The sequence below is a fragment of the Pelophylax lessonae genome (genome assembly GCF_965119305.1).
Source record: "Pelophylax lessonae genome assembly, chromosome: 8".
In the NCBI taxonomy this organism is placed as follows: Eukaryota; Metazoa; Chordata; class Amphibia; order Anura; family Ranidae; genus Pelophylax; species Pelophylax lessonae.
The window spans coordinates 26,012,020-26,034,346 of NC_138775.1; the positions used below are offsets into that span (position 1 = coordinate 26,012,020).

The 22,327-nt window shown below is 45.7% G+C and overlaps 1 protein-coding gene across 2 annotated transcripts in view; it reads left to right on the forward strand.

Moving 5' to 3' along the window:
• The window catches only part of IP6K2 (inositol hexakisphosphate kinase 2), a 64,727-nt gene that overhangs the window by 37,492 nt on the left and 4,908 nt on the right, over positions 1-22,327 (forward strand). Inside the window, exons 2-5 of one of the 2 annotated variants that reach the window (XM_082265084.1) lie at positions 13,843-14,129; positions 16,161-16,386; positions 18,413-18,585; positions 21,731-21,906. In XM_082265084.1, the coding sequence (XP_082121210.1) occupies positions 13,928-14,129; positions 16,161-16,386; positions 18,413-18,585; positions 21,731-21,906 (777 nt within the window). In that variant the 5' untranslated portion in view covers positions 13,843-13,927. Of the gene's footprint in view, positions 1-13,814; positions 14,130-16,160; positions 16,387-18,412; positions 18,586-21,730; positions 21,907-22,327 lie in introns of those variants that run through there. The other variant, XM_082265083.1, reaches the window with a different exon arrangement.

Consider the following 22,327-nt stretch of genomic DNA (forward strand, 5'->3'; position numbering starts at 1 on the left):
GAATTTTTAGGACGTTTGAAACGTCCGTTCGGTCGCGTTTGTACCCGCATTTAGCGGGCGTTTGCGTTTAGAACCGTTCCTAGAGGTCAAAAAAATTATTCCCCTTTAAAATGGAAAAACGCGAACGCTAAGCGCGGGTCATCGCGTTCAGACGCGTTCAGACACGTTCGGACGCGTTTGTGCGTTTGAAACGCCGGGAAACACACGTTCGAACGCAAATAATTGCGTTCTAAAAAAAGTCCCTGAACGCAACTGCCTGCAAATGACTGTAAACGACCTGGTGTACATGGACAGATAAGATAAAATGTAGGTGGGTTCAGGGGCTTCTGAAAAAAACGCCCAACTGCTCCTAAACGGCCATTTCCAGCGTCCCGTGTACATGGAGCCTAAATGTCACATAATGTGCTAGTATGCGATGCATACAAGCACATTATGCATTTACTTTGCAGGGGGGAAAAAAAAAAGAGAGAGTTTACTTCCTCTTTAATTACCATTTTACATTTTTCTTTTTTTTTTTGTAAAGGTTAACTAACCCTTTAATCATTTCCTGACCGCATTATAGCCAAAAGATGGCTACTGCTCGGTTGTTCATTTCTGGTAGAGCATCCTTAGACGTCCTCCCAGAACCCCGGCCCCCTGCGCACATCCGGCGCTCCGTGACCTTTGGGCACAGCTGATCACAGATCAGGGGTAAAGGGCCTATAACAACTTCCCTTTACCATCAGCTGTGTCCAATCCGCTGATCACATGTAAACAGACTTGTTGGTTCTCAGCAGTCTTTCTCACGCTACGTCTGTATGAGGAAAGAAGAGCTGTTACCTGGCAAACCTGTACAACATTGTGTACGCTGATAATCCGAGCACTAGTCATCAATGCCACCTCATCAGTGCCCATCAGGGATGAAGAAGAAAAGTTAATCCTTTTGCAAAATTTTATAACACAGTAGGAAAATTTTTTTTTTTTGGTCTTTTTTTCGTTTGTTTAGCAAAAAATTTAAAAAACCCCAGTGGTGATTAAATACCACAAAAAGAAAGCTCTATCTGTCTCAAAATATAAAACTTTTATTTGGGTAAAGTGTTGCACGACTGCGCAATTGTCCTATAAAGTGCGACCGCACTGAAAGCTTCCTGCTGGCCTTTGCAGGAAGGGGGTGAAAATGCCTGGTATTGAAGTGGTTAAATCATTGAATGCTAATGGGGTTTTTATGAACTACTGTGCATTCGGCATTGCCCCATCCATTATGAAAATCCCAGTGGCTATTAAAAAAAAAAAAAAAAATAATAATAATTAGGGATGCACCGAAATGAAATTCTTGGCCGAAGCCGAATAATAATGAAATGCTTGGCCGAAGGCCGAATACCGAACGCGGTGTTTCGCATTTTTTCCATTTATTTTGCCAATTTTTAGGGGGAACTCTGATGGGCAAAACAAAACATTTAAATCAGCGTTGCTCTTAACATAAAATATGCCCATCAGAGTGCCCCTTAACATAAAATATGCCCATCAGAGTGCCCCTTAACATAAAATATGCCCATCAGAGTGCCCCTTAACATAAAATATGCCCATCAGAGTGCCCCTTAACATAAAATATGCTCATCAGAGTGCCCCTTAACATAAAATATGCCCATCAGAGTGCCCCTTAACATAAAATATGCCCATCAGAGTGCCCCTTAACATAAAATATGCTCATCAGCATGTCCCTTAGCATAAAATAAGGGGCACGCTGATGGCCACATTTTATGTCAAGGGAGCACTCTGTTGGGCACATTCTTTTTCTTTTTTTTTTTTTTAAGGGGCACTTTATAGGGCACTCTGAGCATGGCAAGTGGCAACATATGGCAAAATATGCCAGTCTGCACACTAATGCTTGTGCAGCTAGCGTATTCTCCCCCAAATGTGCTCCACATACCTGAACTGCAGCCAGGTCGGAGCCAAAAGCCGCGAACAGGGGGGCGGGGCTTGCACATAGTGTCACGCTCGCTGGACCTAGTGTGAAGGAGCCGCAGTCAGGAGCAGGGGGCGGGACGCGCGCGTGACGTCACACCCCCTACTCGCGGCCGGACAGGACACCGGTGGCGTGTGAGCAGGGAGCCGCAATGAGGAAGGGGACTGAAGGACTCCTAGGTAGCGGGCTCGCGGTCCGGGCGGAAGCATCGCGCGGGCCGCCATTTAGTGACCGCCGCTGACATTGTTCGGCACAAATTTATTCGGCCTTTTTACTTATTCGGCCGAACACCGAAAGTGCTATTTTTTCTATTTTCGGCCGAATAATGTTCGGCCGCCGAACATTCGGTGCATCCCTAATAATAATCTTACGGCAGCTGTTACTGTGAAAAACCACAAAATATGCAAAATGTTTGACCACTCTCGGCCCTGACTGACATCTACTTGTAAACAAATGTCAGAAAAACGCTTGATGTCTGTTCTGGTGACCGGAACTCAGATCTGACCAAGAAAAGACAAAAAAAACAAAGTGTGCTTCCATATAAAGCATCTCGTGTGTTTAATTAAACTGTGTCAATGTTACATAAGAACTATCTGGGTCATTTCTGTATACACTTTTTTAGTTTGTTGTTGTTTAACTAGGATGATTATGAAATATATTTAATTAGTAACCTGGATATGGACAGTTTCCAAAAAACAGGTAGATGGTGTAAAAATGACAGCTGATATCTAACTTTACTAATGCTCACCGTGCCGTCTGACTCCTTGTGATGCCGGTTAAAATAAATACCATAAATATGTACTGAATTTTTTTTTTTTACTCAAAAATATGTAGCAAAATACATATTGGCCTAAATTTTTATGAAGAATTTAATTTTTTTTTTTTTATATTGGATGTTTTTTTTTTTTTTTTATTTCCAAAATTTGTTGTCTTTTTGTTTATAGCGCAAAAAATAAAAAATGCACAGGTGATCAAATGTTTTCAACCACCCCCCACACTCATTGTGGGGGAAAAAATTACCTAAATCTTATTCGGGTACAGTGTTGCATGAACGCACAATCGCCCGTTAAAGTAACACAATATTTGCCTGGTCATGAAGGGGGGTAAATCTTCTAGAGTTCAAGTGGTTAACAATGAATGGAAGTGTGACAGGCGTTCTGTGAAAAGAGCCTTATGATGCACTTGCAGTTCATTTTTTTTTTTATTACCCAGTGTTCCTCTTTGCTCTATTAGCCCAGCTGTATTTAAGCCCCCATTCACACTGGGGCGACGCTACTTCGCACCGCGACCTCCGAGGTCGCGGTGCGAGCAGCGCGCCGCTACCTCGGAGCGGCCGCCACGGACTTCGTAACATTGAAGTCTATGGCGGTCGCCTCCTGGTCGCCCCAAAGAAGCTCCGGACCCTTTTTCTGAGTCGGAGCGACTTGTGTCGCTCCTATTAGAACGGGTCCGCAGCTTCCCTATGGGAGGCGACTTGCGGCGACCTGTGAGGCGACCAGGTCGCCTCACAGGTCGCCCCAGTGTGAACGGGGGCTCAGACTCTTGTGTTTTGATTCCGTTATTTGGGAATCTGTTATTTGTTCTAGTATTACGTCTTGTGTTTTGGAAGTCGCTATCCCCATCTCCAGTGCCCTTAAATGAAAAGCAGATGTCTCCAGATTGGCTTCTTGGCCATTTCTCACAAGTCCTCTCTATTTGATCTCGTTGCTCGGCCTCAACAAAAACAAAAAGAATCATCGATTTACGTAGAAGTCGCTTTTGTTGCCTGGCGGTCTTGTTTTTCCTCTGAGGTTCGGAGGCTTCCAAGCAGCCTGTTCTGATTTGTCGTTCTGTTTTGTACAGAATATCCACACGGATAGCTCCTCCTTGCCAGATGCATTTATATAGTTGGGTCCATTTTTTTGTCCGCTATTTCGCTCTGCTTGTATTTGGATGTATTGCAGCCATTATCTGCTCTGTTTTGTTAGCAAATTCAGCTTCTCCATTTCAATGTATTTTATTATAATATTGTTAAAGCAGAACTAATCCCTGCTATCTTTACAGCCAAGGAAGCTGCCATCTTAGCCTCTGTTTGATCGGCAGTTGCCATGGTGCTGCACATGTGATCATTTATGACACCAGACATTTGATGGCTTGACAGTTCTGTTGAGTGCACAAGCAACTGTGTCAGTTATCATTCAAAGCATGCCTTTAGTGCCGGTTCACACTAATACGACTTGTCAGGCGACTTGGTCAGCTTGGCAAGTCGTGCACCGCCGCGGTCCATTGAGTAGTACAGGACCGGTTCTAATAGGAGCGACACAAGTTTTATGAAGTCCGTGCAAGTCGCGCCGAAGTCACGCTGCACGCGACTTCACAGGTCGCCCCCCTAAGTCGGAGCGACGTAATGTGAACCGGCACTTAATGTAACTGGGAAAGAGTTAAAGTGGTTGTAAAGGCATAAGGTTTTTTTACCTTCATGCATTTTATGCATGTGCGCAGCAGCCCCCCTATAAAACTATCCTGAGCTCCATCTCGATCCAGCGATGTCTATGAGAGCCTTGCGTCTCTGGGGACTCGCACATGTCCATTTGCACATGGAGCCGCAGCTCACCTCTGCCCCCTCCCATCTCCTGATTGGCTCACTGGCTGTGATTGACAGCCGCTGCTGCCACCAAAAGCCAATCAGGAGATGGGAGGGGGCAGAGGTGAGCTGCGGCTCCATGTGCAAATGGACACACAGAGCCGCGAGTCTGGAGTGCACCTGATTGGGTGCCCCCACAGCATGCTACTTACTAGATTTATTTTTTTTTATTGAGAATGTTCTGTAGCAGAAAGTAAAAAATATTGTTTGTTTTTTTTCAGAATTGTCGCTCTTTTTTTGTTTGTAGCGCAAAAAATAAAAATTGCACAGGTGATCAAATGCCACCAAAAGAAAGATCTATTTGTGGGAAAAAAGGACATACATTTTTTTCGGGCACAGCGTCGCACGACCGTGCAATTGTCAATTTGCCATATCACAAAATTGGCCTGGTCATTAAGGGGGAAAACCTTCCGGTCCAGAAGTGGTTAATATTGTTGGTTAGTGGGATAGAATGCCCTTTATGTTGGGCGGTCAGTGGGATAGAATGCCCTTTACGTTGGGCGCTCAGTGGGATAGAATGCCCCTTACGTTGGGCGGTCAGTGGGATAGAATGCCCCTTACGTTGGGCGGTCAGTGGGATAGAATGCCCCTTAGGTTGGGCGGTCAGTGGGATAGAATGCCCCTTACGTTGGGCGCTCAGTGGGATGGAATGACCCTTACATTGGGCGCTCAGTGGGATAGAATGCTCCTTACGTTGGGCGGTCGCCCCTTACGTTGGGCACTCAGTGGGATAGAATGCCCCTTACGTTGGGCGCTCAGTGGGATAGAATGCCCCTTACGTTGGGCGCTCAGTGGGATAGAATGCCCCTTACGTTGGGCGCTCAGTGGGATAGAATGCCCCTTACGTTGGGTGCTCAGTGGAATGGAATGCCCCTTACGTTGGGCGGTCAGTGGAATGGAATGCCCCTTACGTTGGGCGCTCAGTGGGATAGAATGACCCTTACGTTGGGCGCTCAGTGGGATAGAATGACCCTTACGTTGGGCGCTCAGTGGAATGGAATGCCCCTTACGTTGGGCGGTCAGTGGGATAGAATGCCCCTTACGTTGGGCGGTCAGTGGGATAGAATGCCCCTTACGTTGGGCGCCCAGTGGAATGGAATGCTTCTTACATTGGGCGGTCAGTGGGATAGAATGCCCCTTACGTTGGGCTGCCCCTTACGTTGGGCGTTCAGTGGGATAGAGTACTCTCAAACAGGAGCTCCAGTCTCCCCCCCCCCCAAAAAATTTTCATCAATAAAAGGTCACTTACCTGCCCAATGATCCAGTGGTGTCCTCGCCTGAACCGATTCCTTTATCGGCTTCGAGGTAAGGCGCCTGCATCTTAGTTAAGGGAAAGGCTTCACTGCCAGTTTCCTACTACCATGGCAATCTGACTGGAAGTGGGAGCAGGTAGTCAAAACCAGGTACCCGCTCACCCCAAAAAGTGCCAAATGTGGTGGTGGGGGGTCGGATTAGAAATAAAGCAGAACTTCCCCTTTTGGATGAAGTTCTGCTTTACCATTGGTGGTCAGTGGGAAGAATTCCTCCCTTACAGAATACAGTAGCTTATCTGAGAGTCAGACACTGCTCAATGAACCCCTAAGAACCTCTGGAGGAACCCCGGGTGAGACGGACTGTCCTAGGCTGACACTTGCAGCTGGAGAGGAATGTCTGCTTACAGATGTGTGTGTAGGTTAAGTTCCACTTGTTGGATTCCTTCCCTCTAGAACGCTCTTTAAATATGTAAAAGCAACTGCTGTGTACAAAAGGACCGGCTCCAGTAATGTTTTCCTAAATCCCTAATTATCTGAGGGACTCTGGCCATGGAAACTAAAATGAAGCAACAAAGCAGCCAGAAGGTTGGAATGTGTCACGTCACCATGAGCTCATCTGAGAATCGGCAGGGTGTGGCCGGGACTTGTTTCTATGTGCGTGTTTTCTTCTCGGCTCCTTCTGTGTTTTCTATGTACTTGTAATGTTCTTAGCGTGCTGATAGATGCTTCTATTCAACCACAGCAAGCTATCAGGGGAACTGCGTGACATGGAATTGAGCCGTGAAATAAGTTTGCTTTAATTGCATTCAGTAAGCGACAGACGTTTTGATCTATAGAATTGAAGTAATATACAGGATTTATAAAGCGCCGACAGTTTGCTCAGCACTTTACAATATAAAGGGAGACCATACAGTTACAATACAGGAGGGGTAGGAGGGCCCTGCTTAGAAGAGCTTACAATCTAATAAATATTTAGTTGCATGGAACAGATACACAGGACACAAGCTCTGTTTAAGCCCCGGTTGACATTAGTGCGATGACAGACATTGCATGTGATTGGGAGCGCACTGCTCTGAAAATCGCATGCAATGTCTGTGCGATGCAAATTCAGCCATACAGATTGTATACAGATTGTATGGCTGAATTTGCATCGGATTCGGACACAACACGCACAGGACACTTTTTTGGGTCCGCAGCAGAATCGGATCTCATGGTTGTTCACGCCTGTGCGATCCGATTCATGTCCGAACTGACAGTTTGCACTGCGATATGCAAACTGATCTGGGGGTGTCGTTAGCTTTGCAAATCACAGGCGTCCCGCAATTTGCAATGATTCTGGATCGCGGGAAGAATCGCGGTGATTCTGCCCGTGATCTGCTTCCCCCCACATGTGAACATAGCCTAATGAATAGGGCCGTACCACGAGGCAGATGCTTGGCCTATGGTTGTGGCACAGTATTTACTCATAAATACTTATTTGGCCATCCAAGAAGGATGAAAGTAAGGGCTCTTTCACACAGGCGGTCCGATCCGATCCGCCTGTCAGTTTTTTAGGCGGATCTGATCGGATCCTCCATGCAGCTCTGTGGGGCAGCGGGTGTCAGCGGAGACACCTCCGCTGACACCCGCTGCCATCCGCATCCGATCCTCTGCTTGAAATCTGGACGGATGGAAACCCTATTTTTCCATCCGTTCAGTGATCGGATCTGATGAGAGCGGACAAGCGGTCCGCTCTCATCCGATCCCCCATAGAGGGCAGCGGGGGCTGACACACCTCCCTCTCCGCACTGAAAGCGGAGACGGAGCTGTCATCCGTCCGGCTCAGCGGGGATCGCGGATCGATCCCTGCTGAGCAACACGGATCCGCCTACGGAGCGGACCGTGTGAAAGAGCTCTAACTCTGTCTTTGAAATAAAAGTTGGAAACAAAAAACGCCCTACAAAGGAAGAGACTTTACACTTGCCTGTCCTGGTGTCCAGTGGAGGAATCTTTGCTCTATTCAAAGCAGAGCTGCCTGAAGGGTCTTCATATCAGATGTCTGCATCTTCCACCATGCACTATGGTACTGTCCACAGGCCATTTGTCACTATAGGACAGAGCGGGGACCTAGTGGTCAGCAGGTGGAACTACATTACATGGCTAAATAGTTTCAAAACTTCAGGTGGAGCTTCTTTGGGTAACTTTGGCTCAAGGAGTGAACTATGGAATGGAAGAATAACGAGGTGTGTTTTTTTTTTTTTTTTATTATCTGTGTCCTATTTCACAGACAGACTGTAATAAAAGGACCCGTATTTTCCACATGCAGGGCAAGATAACCTGCTAACATTAGAGTGAGAGGATAAGGAGATCAGATTTACCTACTGAAACCCCCTACAAACTCATTCACATGAGCTAACGCCTCGGGGGTGGGGGTGGGGAGTACTCCATATTTACCCTTTGATCGCCCCTAGATGTTAACCCCTTCCCAACCAGTGTCATTAGTAGAGTGACCGTGTATTCCAGCCTCTCCCCTCCAAAAATGAAAAGTCAGCAGCTACACATACTGTACACACACTGTACACATACCGTAGCTGCTGACTTTTAATATTAGGACACTTACCTGTCCTGGAGTCCAGCGATGTCGGCATCGTAGTCGATGTTTCCATCAGCTGTCGGGTGCTGCTGCCGCCATTGGCGGTCAGGGAACCTGGCAGTGAAGCCTTGCGGCTTCATGGGCGGGTCCCTACTGCGCATGTGCGAAGCGCGCTGCTCTTTCGGATTGGCTTGGCGGAGGGGTCCTCACTTCGCCGCTGCGCCGTTCCCGGAAGTGGGGAAGGGTACCTGTAAAAAAAACAGGTACCCGTTCCTCCCCCCTGAAAGGTTCCAAATGTTTCTTCCCCTCAACCACAGGTGGTCATTCGATCCCCCCCATCAGCACATTCAGTGTTGATGTAGTAATGCCTCCTGCAGTGTGTGTTCTGCTGGGGGGGGGAGCCTTCCTGGCCAGCAGAATACATTGACTACTGCTAGCGGCTATTGCTGCTAGCAGTAATTGAATGTAAAGCAATCGGACAGGCTGGTTGTAAAGTAATCGGACAGGCTGGTTGTAAAGTAATCGGACAGGCTGGTTGTAAAGTAATCGGACAGGCTGGTTGTAAAGTAATCGGACAGGCTGGTTGTAAAGTAATCGGACAGGCTGGTTGTAAAGTAATCGGACAGGCTGGTTGTAAAGTAATCGGACAGGCTGGTTGTAAACTAATCGGACAGGCTGGTTGTAAAGTAATCGGACAGGCTGGTTGTAAAGTAATCGGACAGGCTGGTTGTAAAGTAATCGGACAGGCTGGTTGTAAAGTAATCGGACAGGCTGGTTGTAAAGTAATCGGACAGGCTGGTTGTAAAGTAATCGGACAGGCTGGTTGTACCCAAGTTGATCAATAGAGATCCAATCAGCTTTACCCATACATGGATCGGCCGGTCTCTGCTGAACTGGATGAATTTCGATCCATGTAAGGTCGGCTTTACCTTTCTTTGCTGTGACTTTCTTCTCTTTAATATTGATCTCTGTGTAAGTTTAGCTCGGTGAACCTGCTAACCCTTCTGAGAACAGCTCAATTATCACCGCCGCCTCAGCAGTACTTTTCTCTTGTCAGTCTGATTGAGCAGTCAATATTTAAGTGCCTTAGGCAGGAAGATAATAGTTTAGGTTCAACGGGTTTTTTCAAACCAAAGTCTTGATCAGCGTGTATTTTCAGTGGATCTCCTTATTGGAGCATAATTATCGAAATATAATCCAATAATTGAACTACAGCCAAAAGATTTCTTTTTTGGGAGGATTGTATTGCGCTTTTGCTGCTCAGTACAGGAAGAGAGGGGAAGTCCAATGTAGCTGCTTGTGGGGCTCCAGTACACATTTTATTATACAATTTTAGGAGGAAAATATCAAAAACATTTGCAGTAGAAACAGATTTCTTCCTGGGCCTTTGTCAGGTTAGATCAGTGTTTCCCAACCTTTTTTCAGTTGCGGCACCCTTTAAAAATCTGCACAATCTCGAGGCAGCACCCCATTCTAAAATGTAAAAAAAACAAAGCTTTACATATAGCAGCAACATCCATACACGTGGGCCATCCAACGTTACAACTGATTTATTCCTCCACTATTGCAAACTGGTACTGACTAGTATTCTAGCTTTTCTTTTCTCCTTTAGATTCTCTTCTTCTACTTGCTAATGTGACCCCAGTAGTGGCAGGCCCGTCCATTTGGGGCAAAGGCGCCGCCCCCCCGATCCATGCATCCGGCCCCCTAATCTACATGCAGGGCGCCGGACGCATGGATTCCAATGGAGGTTTTTTTTTCCTTTTTTTTGGAAGCACGGGATTAGAGCCAGAGGCTCTAATAGGCTTGTATAAAGGGTGGGCTCGGGGCTCAGAGCCCTGGGCCCTGAGCCCACCCAGTTGTGTGACAATAGCGAATGAATATTCGCTATTGTCACACAGATTCTCCTTCTGGCCAATAGGGAAGTGGGTCCTGTGACCCGTTTCCCGATTTGCCGATGGGAGAAGCCATGCTATTGGCCAAGGAGGAGGAGGGAGGAGACGCAGGGGAAGCCCGACCCATGGAGGAGACTGAGGGGGAAGCCACCACTGCTGCCTGCCCTCCACATGTCAGTCCAGGGTGAGTGAGCCGGCGATCGGGGGGTGTATGGTGTGAGGGCTGGTGTGGTCTGGGGGGGGGGGGTAGGGGGCAGTTATGGTGTGCGGTCTGGGAGGGGTATGATGTGCGGGCTGGTGTGGTCTGGGGGGGGTAGGGGGGGCAGTTATGGTGTGTGGTCTGGGGGGGGGGGGTATGATGTGCGGGCTGGTGTGGTCTGGGGGGGGTAGGGGGCAGTTATGGTGTGCGGTCTGGGGGGGGTATGATGTGCGGGCTGGTGTTGTCTGGGGGGGGGTAGGGGGCAGTTATGGTGTGCGGTCTGGGGGGGGGTATGATGTGCGGGCTGGTGTGGTCTGGGGGCGGGTAGGGGGCAGTTATGGTGTGCGGTCTGGGGGGGTATGATGTGCGGGCTGGTGTGGTCTGGGGGGGGGTAGGGGGCGGTTATGGTGTGCGGTCTGGGGGGGGGTATGGTGTGCGGGCTGGTGTGGACTGGGGGGGGGGGTAGGGGGCGGTTATGGTGTGCGGTCTGGGGGGGGGTATGGTGTGGTCCTTCTGCCGGGCCCATGGAGCACCAGCCGCCACTGGACCCCAGTGCTGATGGAGAGGGGAAGATGAGGGGGTAAACAAGGATTCTATGCAAACACCCATCATTCTCCTTATCAACCAGTGATGTCATTGGTTGTCAGGATGCCAGTGGGTTGACCCGCATGCTGCCCAGGGTTGTAATGCTGCAATGTAAAGACCTATTTCAATTTGTTGCAGTTTTTAGGCATTTTGCCGAGGCACCCCTGAAGAACCCAGGAGGCACAGCATGGTGCCACGGCCCCCTGGTTGTAAAAGGCTGGGTTCGATTGTCTCTCCAGTGATGCAGGTTTTTAATGCCGCAACAAAGCCAAACAAAAATTGGGGCATTCGTTCCTCATGTACGATTCTTGAACTGTTTTGTCCTTGGTGACCCCTGTTGGGTTATTCGCTGTTCGTATTCTGTAACCTTTGTATGTCTGTGCTCTTCTATATATTAGAATGACACAGATCCAGGGAAGTCTATGATAAATATAGACAATCCTTCAGCTTCCCATAATTCTTTTTAAAGAGAAAAAGAACCCGGTGTAATTTGAGGATTAAACAAATATAACTAGATCAGTGGTGGCCGAGCGACTGGCTGACAAAACAACCTACAGCGCCCTCTGCTGGTAAAATGTGTAATCCATGCATGGATCCTGATTACTTGTGTTGTGCAAAATAACTTTCATTTCTTTCTTTGCACTCTGTATCTTTTTCACCGGTAATTTCTTAACTAAATGCTGCGTACTTTACATGTATTTTTTAAAAAAGATCATTCCTCCTCTTGTAGCAATAGTGAATGTGCATGCTACTATTCCAAATACATAATATCGTCTGACTTAATATCCCTGATGTGTTATGTTTCAGAAAATAAATGTCTTTTTTCTGCTTGAATTTCAATTAATTGTTTTGCTAAAACCCTTTGGGCGTTATTTAATAAAACTGCAGAGTGCAAAATCTGGTGCAGCTCTGCATAGTAACCAATCAGCTTCCAGGTTTTAGAGTCGGTTCACACTGGGGCGGCACGACTCTAGTACTGCGGGGGCGACTTGTGCATTTCCATGCACCACGACTTTGGAGCGACTTGCATGGACTTCACATAATGAAAGTCTATGCAAGTCGCTCCAGGTCGCCCCGAAGTAGTACAGGAACCTTTTTCTAAGTCGGAGCGACTTGTGTCGCTCCTATTAGAACGGGTCCTGTAGCAGTCAATGGACCGCGAGGGAGCGCGACTTGTCAGGCTGACATGTCGCGCTAGTGTAAATCGAGGATTATTGTCAAATCTTAATTTGAACGAGCTGAAGTTAGAAAGCTGATTGGCTACCATGCACAACTGCACCAGATTCAGTTTTTGTGAGACCCCGTTCACACTGGGGCGACGCCACTTCCCGGGGCGACCTCATAGGTCGCGGCGCGCTGCTCGCACCGCGACCTCGGAGCAGCCGGCACGGACTTCATAACATTGAAGTCAATGCAGGTCGCCCCAAAGAAGCTCCGGACCCTTTTTCTAAGTCGGAGCGACTTGTGTCGCTCCTATTAGAACGGGTCCACAGCTTCTCTATGGCAGGCGACCTATGGCGACCAGGTCGCCCCAGTGTGAACGGGGTCTGAATCTCTCCCTTTTTGTGTGTTTTTAGATGACGTCATCCCCATGTTTATAATAACACTGACATGTTTATGGTAACATTATGGGGTTGATTTACTAAGGCTACGTTCACATGTTGGCGTAGCGGATCGCGGCCAGAATCCCCGCGATTCTGCCCGCGATCCGGAAATCATTGCAAATTGCGGGACGCCTATGCGTTGCCGTTGATTTGCAATGGCACCCCAAACGCTGTGCGATGTTGCCGCGATTTCCGCCTACCGAATCGCGGTAACATCACTCAGAATCGCGGAACGCATGACGCCCCAAAGAAGCTCTTGTACCTTTTTTGGGCGTCATGCGATCCCCTGCTGAGCAAGCGGAATCCGCTGCACGGAGGTGCGCCCGTGTGAAGGGGATCGAATTGAACAAGCTGAAGGTAGAAGCTGATTGGCTACCATGCAGGGCTGCACCAGATTCTGAGTGCTCCAGTTTTAGTAAATCTCCCCCTATCTGTTTATAGATTGCATTTTATTTAACAATCTTTTACTTCTTTGATGTTTGAAAATGTTTAGCAGCAAGTATTTTGCACATTTTGTTTACTACATTTACTGACAAGTATATCGCACATACTGTTGTATTTTGTTTTCTGGAGTATATTTTATTCCCAAGCTGACCTGTAATGCAGTCAGTGGTCTCCCAGTGTTTAGCAGCAATTATTGTGCCCATTTTCTTTATTTCATTACAGTTAAATGGGCTATTTACTGACATACTTGATCATGGCTTTTGTTATTTTTGTTTTTCCCACATATTTTATTCCCAGTAATGCAGACAGTGATCTCCCATAACAGAACACCGTAAAGCGTTAAGTTTTTCTGGCTGTTGTATCGCATCAACATTCAATGTTTTAGAAAGACAAAAACAGCTGAGAGAAGCAATGTTTCTTTCTCCACCTTCTTTTGTCTCTCCAGCTTGCCTTGGGGGCTCCTCCCAGCCTGCCCAAGATGCTTTATCTGATTGGCTGGATGTCACGCAGGAGGAGCTAGGGAGATTGTTTTTCTTCTCCTGCGTGACATCATTCTATTTGTCTCGGTGCTGCAAGCCTGGGAGCTCAGTTGAGGATTTTGCCTGGCTGAGGAGAGCCGTCACTGCCGTGGATTATGTTTTAGGAAATAGAAAGATTTTATTTTTACGTGGACTGAATTTCGCATAATAAGGGACCTTTTTTTATTGCATTTGTTTTGACAGAGACGTTCGAAACGGGTAAGCCACGTTAAGGAGGACAGATCTGAGAAGCTATTGTGCGGCTCGCCCTCTCTAATGTGCAGGAACGATGAGCCCAGCATTCGGAGCCATGGAAGTGGAGCACTACGGAAAGGGAGTCTTGCTCGAGCCTTTTTTACACCAGGTCGGAGGGCACTCTTGTGTCCTTCGCTTTAATGACAAGACCATCTGTAAGCCCCTCATTCAAAGGGAGCACCTGTTTTATGAAACGCTCCCTGCCGAAATCCGAAAATTTACACCACAGTACAAAGGTAGGTTGTCACTTCTTTGTGGCGGGTCACCGCTTTTATTTTATTTTTTCCTGTCCTTGTATAAAATGTTTGCTATGATCTGTTCTCCCGAAGGCTCTTTCTTTTAACGGAAGCAGTTTTTGGGAATTATTATTTTTTTTTTTTTCATATATTTTGATTGTTGTCAGGGACAGGCTGTGATGCGTGTGTTGGAGATAACGATTGGGTCTCTTGGCTGGCTAAAAAGCTTTAGAATTTAGACAGCTGTGCTTGCGGCCCTGTGTCTCCCTTAGACTCCGGTGGGTAAGTGAAACCTCAGGAGACCAGCGTTATTAAAACAACCTGGTCCCGTTTCCTTTCTCTCTCTCTTCTCCCAATTTATTCTTCTACTTTTTCTTCTCTGGCTGCCGAAAAGAGGTGGTTTTTAGGTGGAAAAATTACACATTTTTCTTTTTTTAAGATCGATTTACTTGACTTTTGGTTAAAATGTTAATGGTAAAAAAAAAAAGAAAGCTGCACAGGCTAAGTATTTCCTGTACCTTCTACATACTTTCCCTTTCAGAGGAAATGAAAATGTATTTTTGGATAAAAGGATTGCAGCAAACTCCTCGGGAGTGAGTCACCTCAAGTAAGCAAGTGGAGTTCCCGCTACGAGCGCTATGCGTTCCAGAGTCAGTATTCTTTGTTCCTGAGTAATAACATTAATTGCAGGTGATTCAGAGATTTGGGATACAGGCCATATATTTTTTTTTAATAATCTCTACACCATGCTGCTGGGGTGTCCTTGCGTCCTGTATTTTGAAGGTGGCACATGAACAGGTAAACAGGGTGGTACAGGTATGGAGTTACTGAACTATTCAATGCAATTGTTCCGCCTTTCAAACACACGGGTAAGCAGCCATGATTTTAAAATGTGACCGTAAAATCTTACAAGCTGTGTTTTTTTTTGCTTTTTTATTTATTTATTTTTTTTTATTTTCTGGTGTTCTAATTTGTGATATGGTGGAGGGGTGGGCAAATGGGCTCCGCACAGTCCTGATTTTTCTCGGAGCTAGCTCGCGTCTACATTTTTTTTTTTTTACCCTTAGCCCTTCCATTTGTGCTTGAAAGCAGTCTGCTGTTGTCCCCAGCTCTCCTGTTAGTCCCAGGTCTGCCTGCCCTGAGGGAAGCGAGCGACAGCAAGTGAAATGCACACACTAGGACCAAAAAAAAGGGACAGTTCAGGACTATTGAGGACTTTCCTGGATGGCTAAAAGACGATTTAATTAAATAAAAAAAAAAAACTGGGTGCGCTAAAGACTGTACTGAGCAAAAGGTACTTTTTTTTAAAAAAAAAAGAGTTCACTATGGAAGAAATTAAGTCTGCTTTGTGTGTCTGAGTCCCAGTTTAATACCTCTACAAATAAAGACGCTGAATTTTTCACTAACACTAAAGTTTATAAGCTATGATGACTCTGGACGGATGCATTTTAGGTAGTTTTTGCTGTATTGTTTGTCTATTCCCCCCCTGTTTTTTATTTTGCTCCGCTTGCACATCTCCTAATCTAATGCCTTGATCCCTTCATAGTTTTGTGACATTGAATGCCTTTTTTTTTTTTTATTTAAATTTTTTATTCTCGCTTTGCTGCAATGCATATGAAACACGTGGTGTTTCGCTGCAAGATGTAAATAAAGTTTGTTTTACATCTTTATTTCACATGCTACCAATAAAGGAATATTTATTTTATTTCAATAAATATTTTCATAAATGGAAATTGTCTCCTGTTATTATTTTGTCAGCGTTGTGCTTTTGTTGGGGGTTTTTTTTAATATGAAATGCTTCCATACAGCAATTGTGCCTGGAATTATGCTGTCTCTTGTGTGTCGGGTGTTTCTGTGTTTAGCTGCTTTTTGATATATGCTAGGTTGGCAGATCAGGTTGGGCCTGTGACAGGATAAGTGCTAAGGATTGGGTAAGACACAAACCGCTGTCATTATAAACCTTTGTCATGTTGAGCTTCACCTTCCACTTTCTTCTCTAAATGTGCCCTCCCCCCCTCTGTGCCCCTGCAGGTGTGGTATCGGTAAGCTTCGAAGAGGACGAAGATGGCAATTTATGCCTAATAGCCTATCCCTTAAAGCGGGACCAAGACAACCTAGAAAACGTAGAATATTCAGACTGCAGCGAGACAAAAAGTAAAGTGCTCAGGTGGTCTAACAAGAAGGCCCTCCTGCTGGAGAACGACAATCTTAGCAAGGAAAGAGTTCGACAGCACCGGAAGGAGGAGAAAATCAAGAGGTGAGAGTTAGAAGCAGTCCATTTAGTTGTGTGGATGGTATTTTAGTTATAGATAGAACTTGGTAGGCTAAGTCAGCCCCTTGTTTCCTAAAGGCCTTGGGAATTCTAAAGGCCCGTATACACTTGACGGAAATCGGACGAAATATCCTCCGATTTTTTCTCTTTTTCTCGTCCGATTTTTTTTTTTTTTTTTGGCACATTTGTTCCTAGACTTCCGGGTTGTCGGCAACTTCAGATCATGCGCGGTCTTTCGTATCCGATTTTTCACGGACATACTGCAAACACATTAAACGAAAATTGGTCGTCTGGGGACGGATGATAAAAATTTTGGTGTTTGTCCCTCCGTTTTTTTTCGTTGAAAATGTCGGCATCGGCTGCTGAAAGTTGTGTACAGGAAACCAAAAAGAAACCACCGCTCTGAAAGCAGCCAGCTGAGCCGGATGGATCCCGAGCAACTGTGGCAGTCCTGCAGGAATGGGTGCTCACCAAGGTCCGCAACCTGAGAAGTCCATGTAAGTAGAAAAGAAAGTGGCACTTCCAGACCCAGGAACTTGGAAACTTGAGTTTTATTCTTCAAATCAAAGGTACAACATCAGGCAGGAACACAAGAAGACAAACTGGACAGCAGACGCGTTTCACACCTTGTGCTTATTCATTGCAGACTAGCCGAAAATCGTACGATTTTACCTCAGACGGGAATTTTGGGCAGATTTTCTACTAGTGTGTACCCCACTTAACAGTGGAATTTCCCTGCCACATTTGCATCTCTTCCTGCCGTCCTGGGAATTTTGGGCATCCCCACCAACCTTTTGTGTGTTTTAGCAGCTCCTGTTACATTCTTAGTCATGTCAAATAAATCTGAATAACAAAGGGAATAGTTGGGAGCCCCATCTAATGGGCACAGCAGGTGTGGTGTGCAAGACTCCCAAAGTTTTTTTTGACTCCCAAGTTTTTGTAATAAGTCAAGTGGTTTTAATATATACCAATAACTAAATAACTTTTGAGTGGTTTCATTATCTAACCCATGGGGTCTCCAAACTTTCTTAACAAAGAGCCAGATTACTGTCCTTCAGACTTAAGGGGGGCTGGAGTGTGGCCAGTGGGAGTTGAAAATGTCCATAGGTCAGTAGGATTAGGCAATGCCTCATGCTTGGTGGAAAATTACATGGCACCTGTGTTCAGTAGAAGGAATAGTGCCCTATCATTGGTGGCAGTGGGGAGGAATAGTGCCCTGTCATTGGTGTCAGTGGGTGGAATAGTGACCCATTGTTGGTGTCAGTGGGTGGAATCGTATTCCATCAATCTTGGCAGTGGGAAGAATAGTGCCCCATCATTGGTGTCAAGGGGTGGAATTGTGACCCATTGTTGGTGTCAGTGGGAGGAATAGTGTCCCATCATTGGTGTTAGGTGGTGGAACAGTGCCCCATCATTTGTTTTCAGGGGGTGGAATAGCGACCCATCTTTGGTGTTGGGGGGGGGGGGGGTCATATTCAAAGATGGTTTCATGGTCTGGTACCTTGGTGATGTATATGTTAAGATGGTTTCATGGTCTGGCACCCAAGGTGGTGTATATGTTGAGATGGTTTCCTTGCCTGGCACCACAGGTGGTGTATATGTTGAGATTGGTCTATGGTCTGGCACCCCAGGTGGTGTATATGTTGAGATGGTTCTATGGTCCGGCACCCCCGGTGGTGTATATGTTAAGATTGGTCTATTGTCCGGCACCTCAGATGGTGTATAGTTTAAGATGGTATTATTACATAGCTCCTCAGGTGATGTTGATCTCCAGTTTCTGGAGAACTCTGCTGCCCACTGTCTTCAGACTTCTCCTAGAGACTTGTAGCTAAGTTACTGCTGGAGTAATCTATTTCTGCCCTTAGCAAGACCATAAATTACGTTTTGTATTTTGCATATTACTTACATTATTTTGCATGAATTCTTCTGCAGAAAGGCATTTGAATCAGGCTAATAGCAGAAAAGAAGTTGTGACTATATCCTACAAATGTCTTGTCTTTCTTTTTTACAGCCACATGCTAGAAGAAGAGTTTGAATGGCTAAAGAAATCTGAAGTCTTGTATTATAGTGTGGAGAAGAAAGGGAATGTTAGTTCGCAATTTAAGCACAATCCTTGGAGTATGAAATGCCACCAGCAACAGCTCCAGCGAATGAAGGAAAACGCCAAACACAGGAACCAATACAGTATCCTTTTCTACCATTGCCCGATTACAGTATTTGAACCAATTTCTGACTGTTACTCCTGACCTTTCCTCTTTGTCATGCCCCTGTGCACTGGAGCTCAGCTTCGTATTAAAATGACCATCCTCCTGAATCTTATTCACACCCTCAGTGTATAAATGCTTAGCATCAGGTCTCACTGTATGCAGTTTATCTAAAGCATATCCATTTCTGTGAATCTGTTTTAAAGTTTCTTACCTGGAGATCCCATCGGTAACGGTACATCTTTCTCAGACTGTCAGTGCCAAGCCACTGCCTTGTATTTGCGTTGTCAGCTTGCTGCATGCACTCCTTGTATTGGATGTTGGGCTATCAAGCAGCCAAAAGAGCGTGCACAGCAGCCTAACAACACTACTGCTGATTGCAGTGCAGCGACTCAGCGTGGTCATTTCAAGTCTGTTCTAACTTCCTGCTAAGAAATTCGGCAACCATTTTTACTAAAAACGATTTGCTTACAATGAAAAAAATGGGTAAATGTGTACAATGAGGCATGATGAAAAACATACTTAAAAAAAAATTAATTATTTGGGTTTATGTACGCTTTAGGTTCCTACAGTTTCTTGTGATATATTTTTCCCTCAGACCTCACTTTTTGTGGCCCGTCTCTGGACTGATTTTAAATTGAGTCAGTCAACAGTAAGTTAACTTCTTAACCTCCCTGGCGGTATGATTTTTTTGGATTTTAGGTGCTGAAAGCGGTACCATTATTTTGCATGTAATTCTTGTGAATGAGCAGCCCAAACCAACTGTATACATTTATTATATACACAGTTGGTTTGGGCTGCTCATTCATAAGAATTACGTGTGTGTGTATATATATATATACATAAAAAGTACAGTAAAACTTAGCGGGTTACCGCTTTTGGCTCTGAAATTTAACCCCGAGCCACGCTCGGGAATGCCGCTAAGGTGGTTAATGTAGGCTGAATGCATATATGTGTTAGCAAGGAAGTGGACCTTCTGCTATGCTGCTGCAACATGAATGTATTTGGCTAGTGTTGCTGTGTAATACTGGGAGCGCACTTAATCGTGCACCCCAGAACTGTGACCGCACTGCCACTGACAGCTCCTGGTCACGTAGCAACGGTCGGGAATCAGTGAGACAGAATCCTGATCACAAGATCGCAGTAACAGCCATTTTGGAAGCCCGTTATCTTTAAAGAGCCTGGTTCCGTTTGAGGGAAGGTAGTTAAAAGAAGTGTTTTTTTTTTTTTTTTTTTTTTCATACTTGCCTAGGTGGATGCAGCAATGGTCCAATGATGCAACTGCCCTTGCTCTAAAAATGAGAACCGAGTGATCAAACACCTCTGATTGCTCGGTTCTCAGAGCTCCCTGATCAGAGAGTTGGTGACTTTCAGTTACCACTATCTGCTCTGGGTGGGAGCGGCTGGCTAAGGCTCTCAGTGGCTCGGGTTGTGGGTGGATCACGACCATACGGTCACGATCTTGCCTCAGTCTGGACTGGCTCTGTGACATCAGCTGCCAGCGGGCTTCAGCCCTCTTGTCTGCTGAAAATGGGTCACAGAAGTGCAGAGCGAACTGTGCTCCTGTGATCCACAGAAGAAGTACAGCCAAACAAGCTTTGGCTGTACTTCTCCTTTAAACATGCCTGGGATAGAGAGCAACTTTATATATATATATATATATATATATATATATATATATTATAGCACTGATTTGGTTCAGTCTGTTAGTCGTAGCAATATCAAGGCTTTCCTTGTGGTCTGAAGTTTATGCAACATTTCTTACCCTTGTTGTCCAAGTATAAATACCTAATGTATGTCTTTAGGGGTCTTTAGAGTAGAAACTGAATATGGGCTCTTTCACAAGGCCGCTCCGTGTGAAAGCTCCGCTGCGGGACTTTTTTTTTTTTTTTTTTCACGGAGCGGATGACATTTGTGTCATCCGCTCCGTGTGCCCGCATATCATCCCATCCGTTTGCGGATGATATGCGGACATAATGGAAGTCTATGGCATTGCGGATGTCAGCGGATGACACCGCTGACATCCGATTTTCCTTCCTTTCCATTTTTTACACGGATGAATAAATAGGGTTCTGTTCTGTTCCAAAAAACGGAACAGAACTGAAAGGAGGAAAATCGGATGTCAGCGGATGGTATTCCGCTGACATCCGCAGTGCCATTGACTTACATTATGTCCGCAAATCATCCGCAAAAAAATAGGATGATTTGAGGACAAGCGGAGCGGCCGTGTGAAAGAGCCCTTAGTGTATTTTTTATCTAGCCTGGCTGCTGAACAGTGGAAGTATAGTGCATACTGTTTTTATTTTGCTTTTTGTAATACTTGAGTGAGTTCCTATTAGTCGATTGCCTACTTGCAGATCAGCCAGCTTCCCCCGCCTTTTGCACTCTTGTCACTGTTCGCTCGCTTGTCTTGCACGTAGCAATGTTTGCACCCTTCAGCAAAGGTGACTCTGTAGTGGATTTAATCTCTGTTTATCATATCTTACGCAGTCTGGTGATTAGACTTGTACTGGGGAAGTGAAAGCTGATTAAATCTAAATGCCTCGTGTCGCCTCCAATGTACTTGTACTAAGATGTCTGTGTCTTTCTGTAACTTTGAGGTTCAGTCTTCTTTAATACCATTGACAGGTGACATGGGTCTGAGTCTTGTCTGGACATACACAAAGCTACAGCAGGAGCTATTTGCCAACAGACCTGGCATAAAATCCATAGAGTGGAAGTTGCTAATCCCTTTTTGAAAGTGTTGTAACACTGGAGTATAAAAGACTTTGTTGTTTACTGTTCCTATAATAGCCAGATTTATTTCAACCAGAGAACAAATGCGCCTTTGTATATACACTCAGAGTATCAGTAATCTGCATTATTGGCATATAAAAGGTTTTCTTTGAACACTTGTCTTTTTCGATTTGCTTCTTAGCGGAAGGAATCTTTACCCAACAAATGTGTTTTAAATTATAGCTTATCTAGAATATATTGCTTTATAAGTAACTCAGGCTGACTGCTCAAACAGGGCTTGGTGTAGGAATTCAATTGTAGTAAAATATCTTCCTTCAGGTTATGATGCAAGGCCTTAGGTAGTCATGATTTATGATGATAAAAGTTGTGTATGTTCCTTAACTAATCAGAATTCATCTTATTGGAAAACCTGACATGTCGTTATCAAGTACCATGTGTTCTCGACCTGAAGATGGGCACGCGGCAGCATGGGGACGATGCATCGGAGGAGAAGAAAGCTAACCAGATCCAGAAGTGTCAACAAAGCACATCTGCAATAATTGGGGTCCGTGTTTGTGGAATGCAGGTGAGTTTGCAAAAAATGGGTTACTTTGTTAACATAAAGATGGACTGCCTGTTTTACCATATTGCTAGTTGGGGTCTTCCAGTGCTAGAAAAGCAGCTTTCTTAAGGCCCCTTTCACACAATCCGGCCAGTCAGGCGGACTCCGTTTATCTCAGCGGGGGGTCGATCTGCCAATCCCCGCTGAGCACCAGCATGGCAGCTCTGTCTCCGCGCTGTGTGCGGAGACAGAGCTGTCAGGTCCCCATGCATCTCTATGGGGGGATCGGACGAGAATGGACCGTCTGTCCGTTATCCGATCCGCCAGACAGATGGAAAATAGGGTTTGCATCCGTCCGGTTTTGATGGATCGGATGTCAGCGGACATGTCTCCGCTGACATCCGATGCCCCATAGAGATGCATGGGGCATCCATTCAGATCCGCC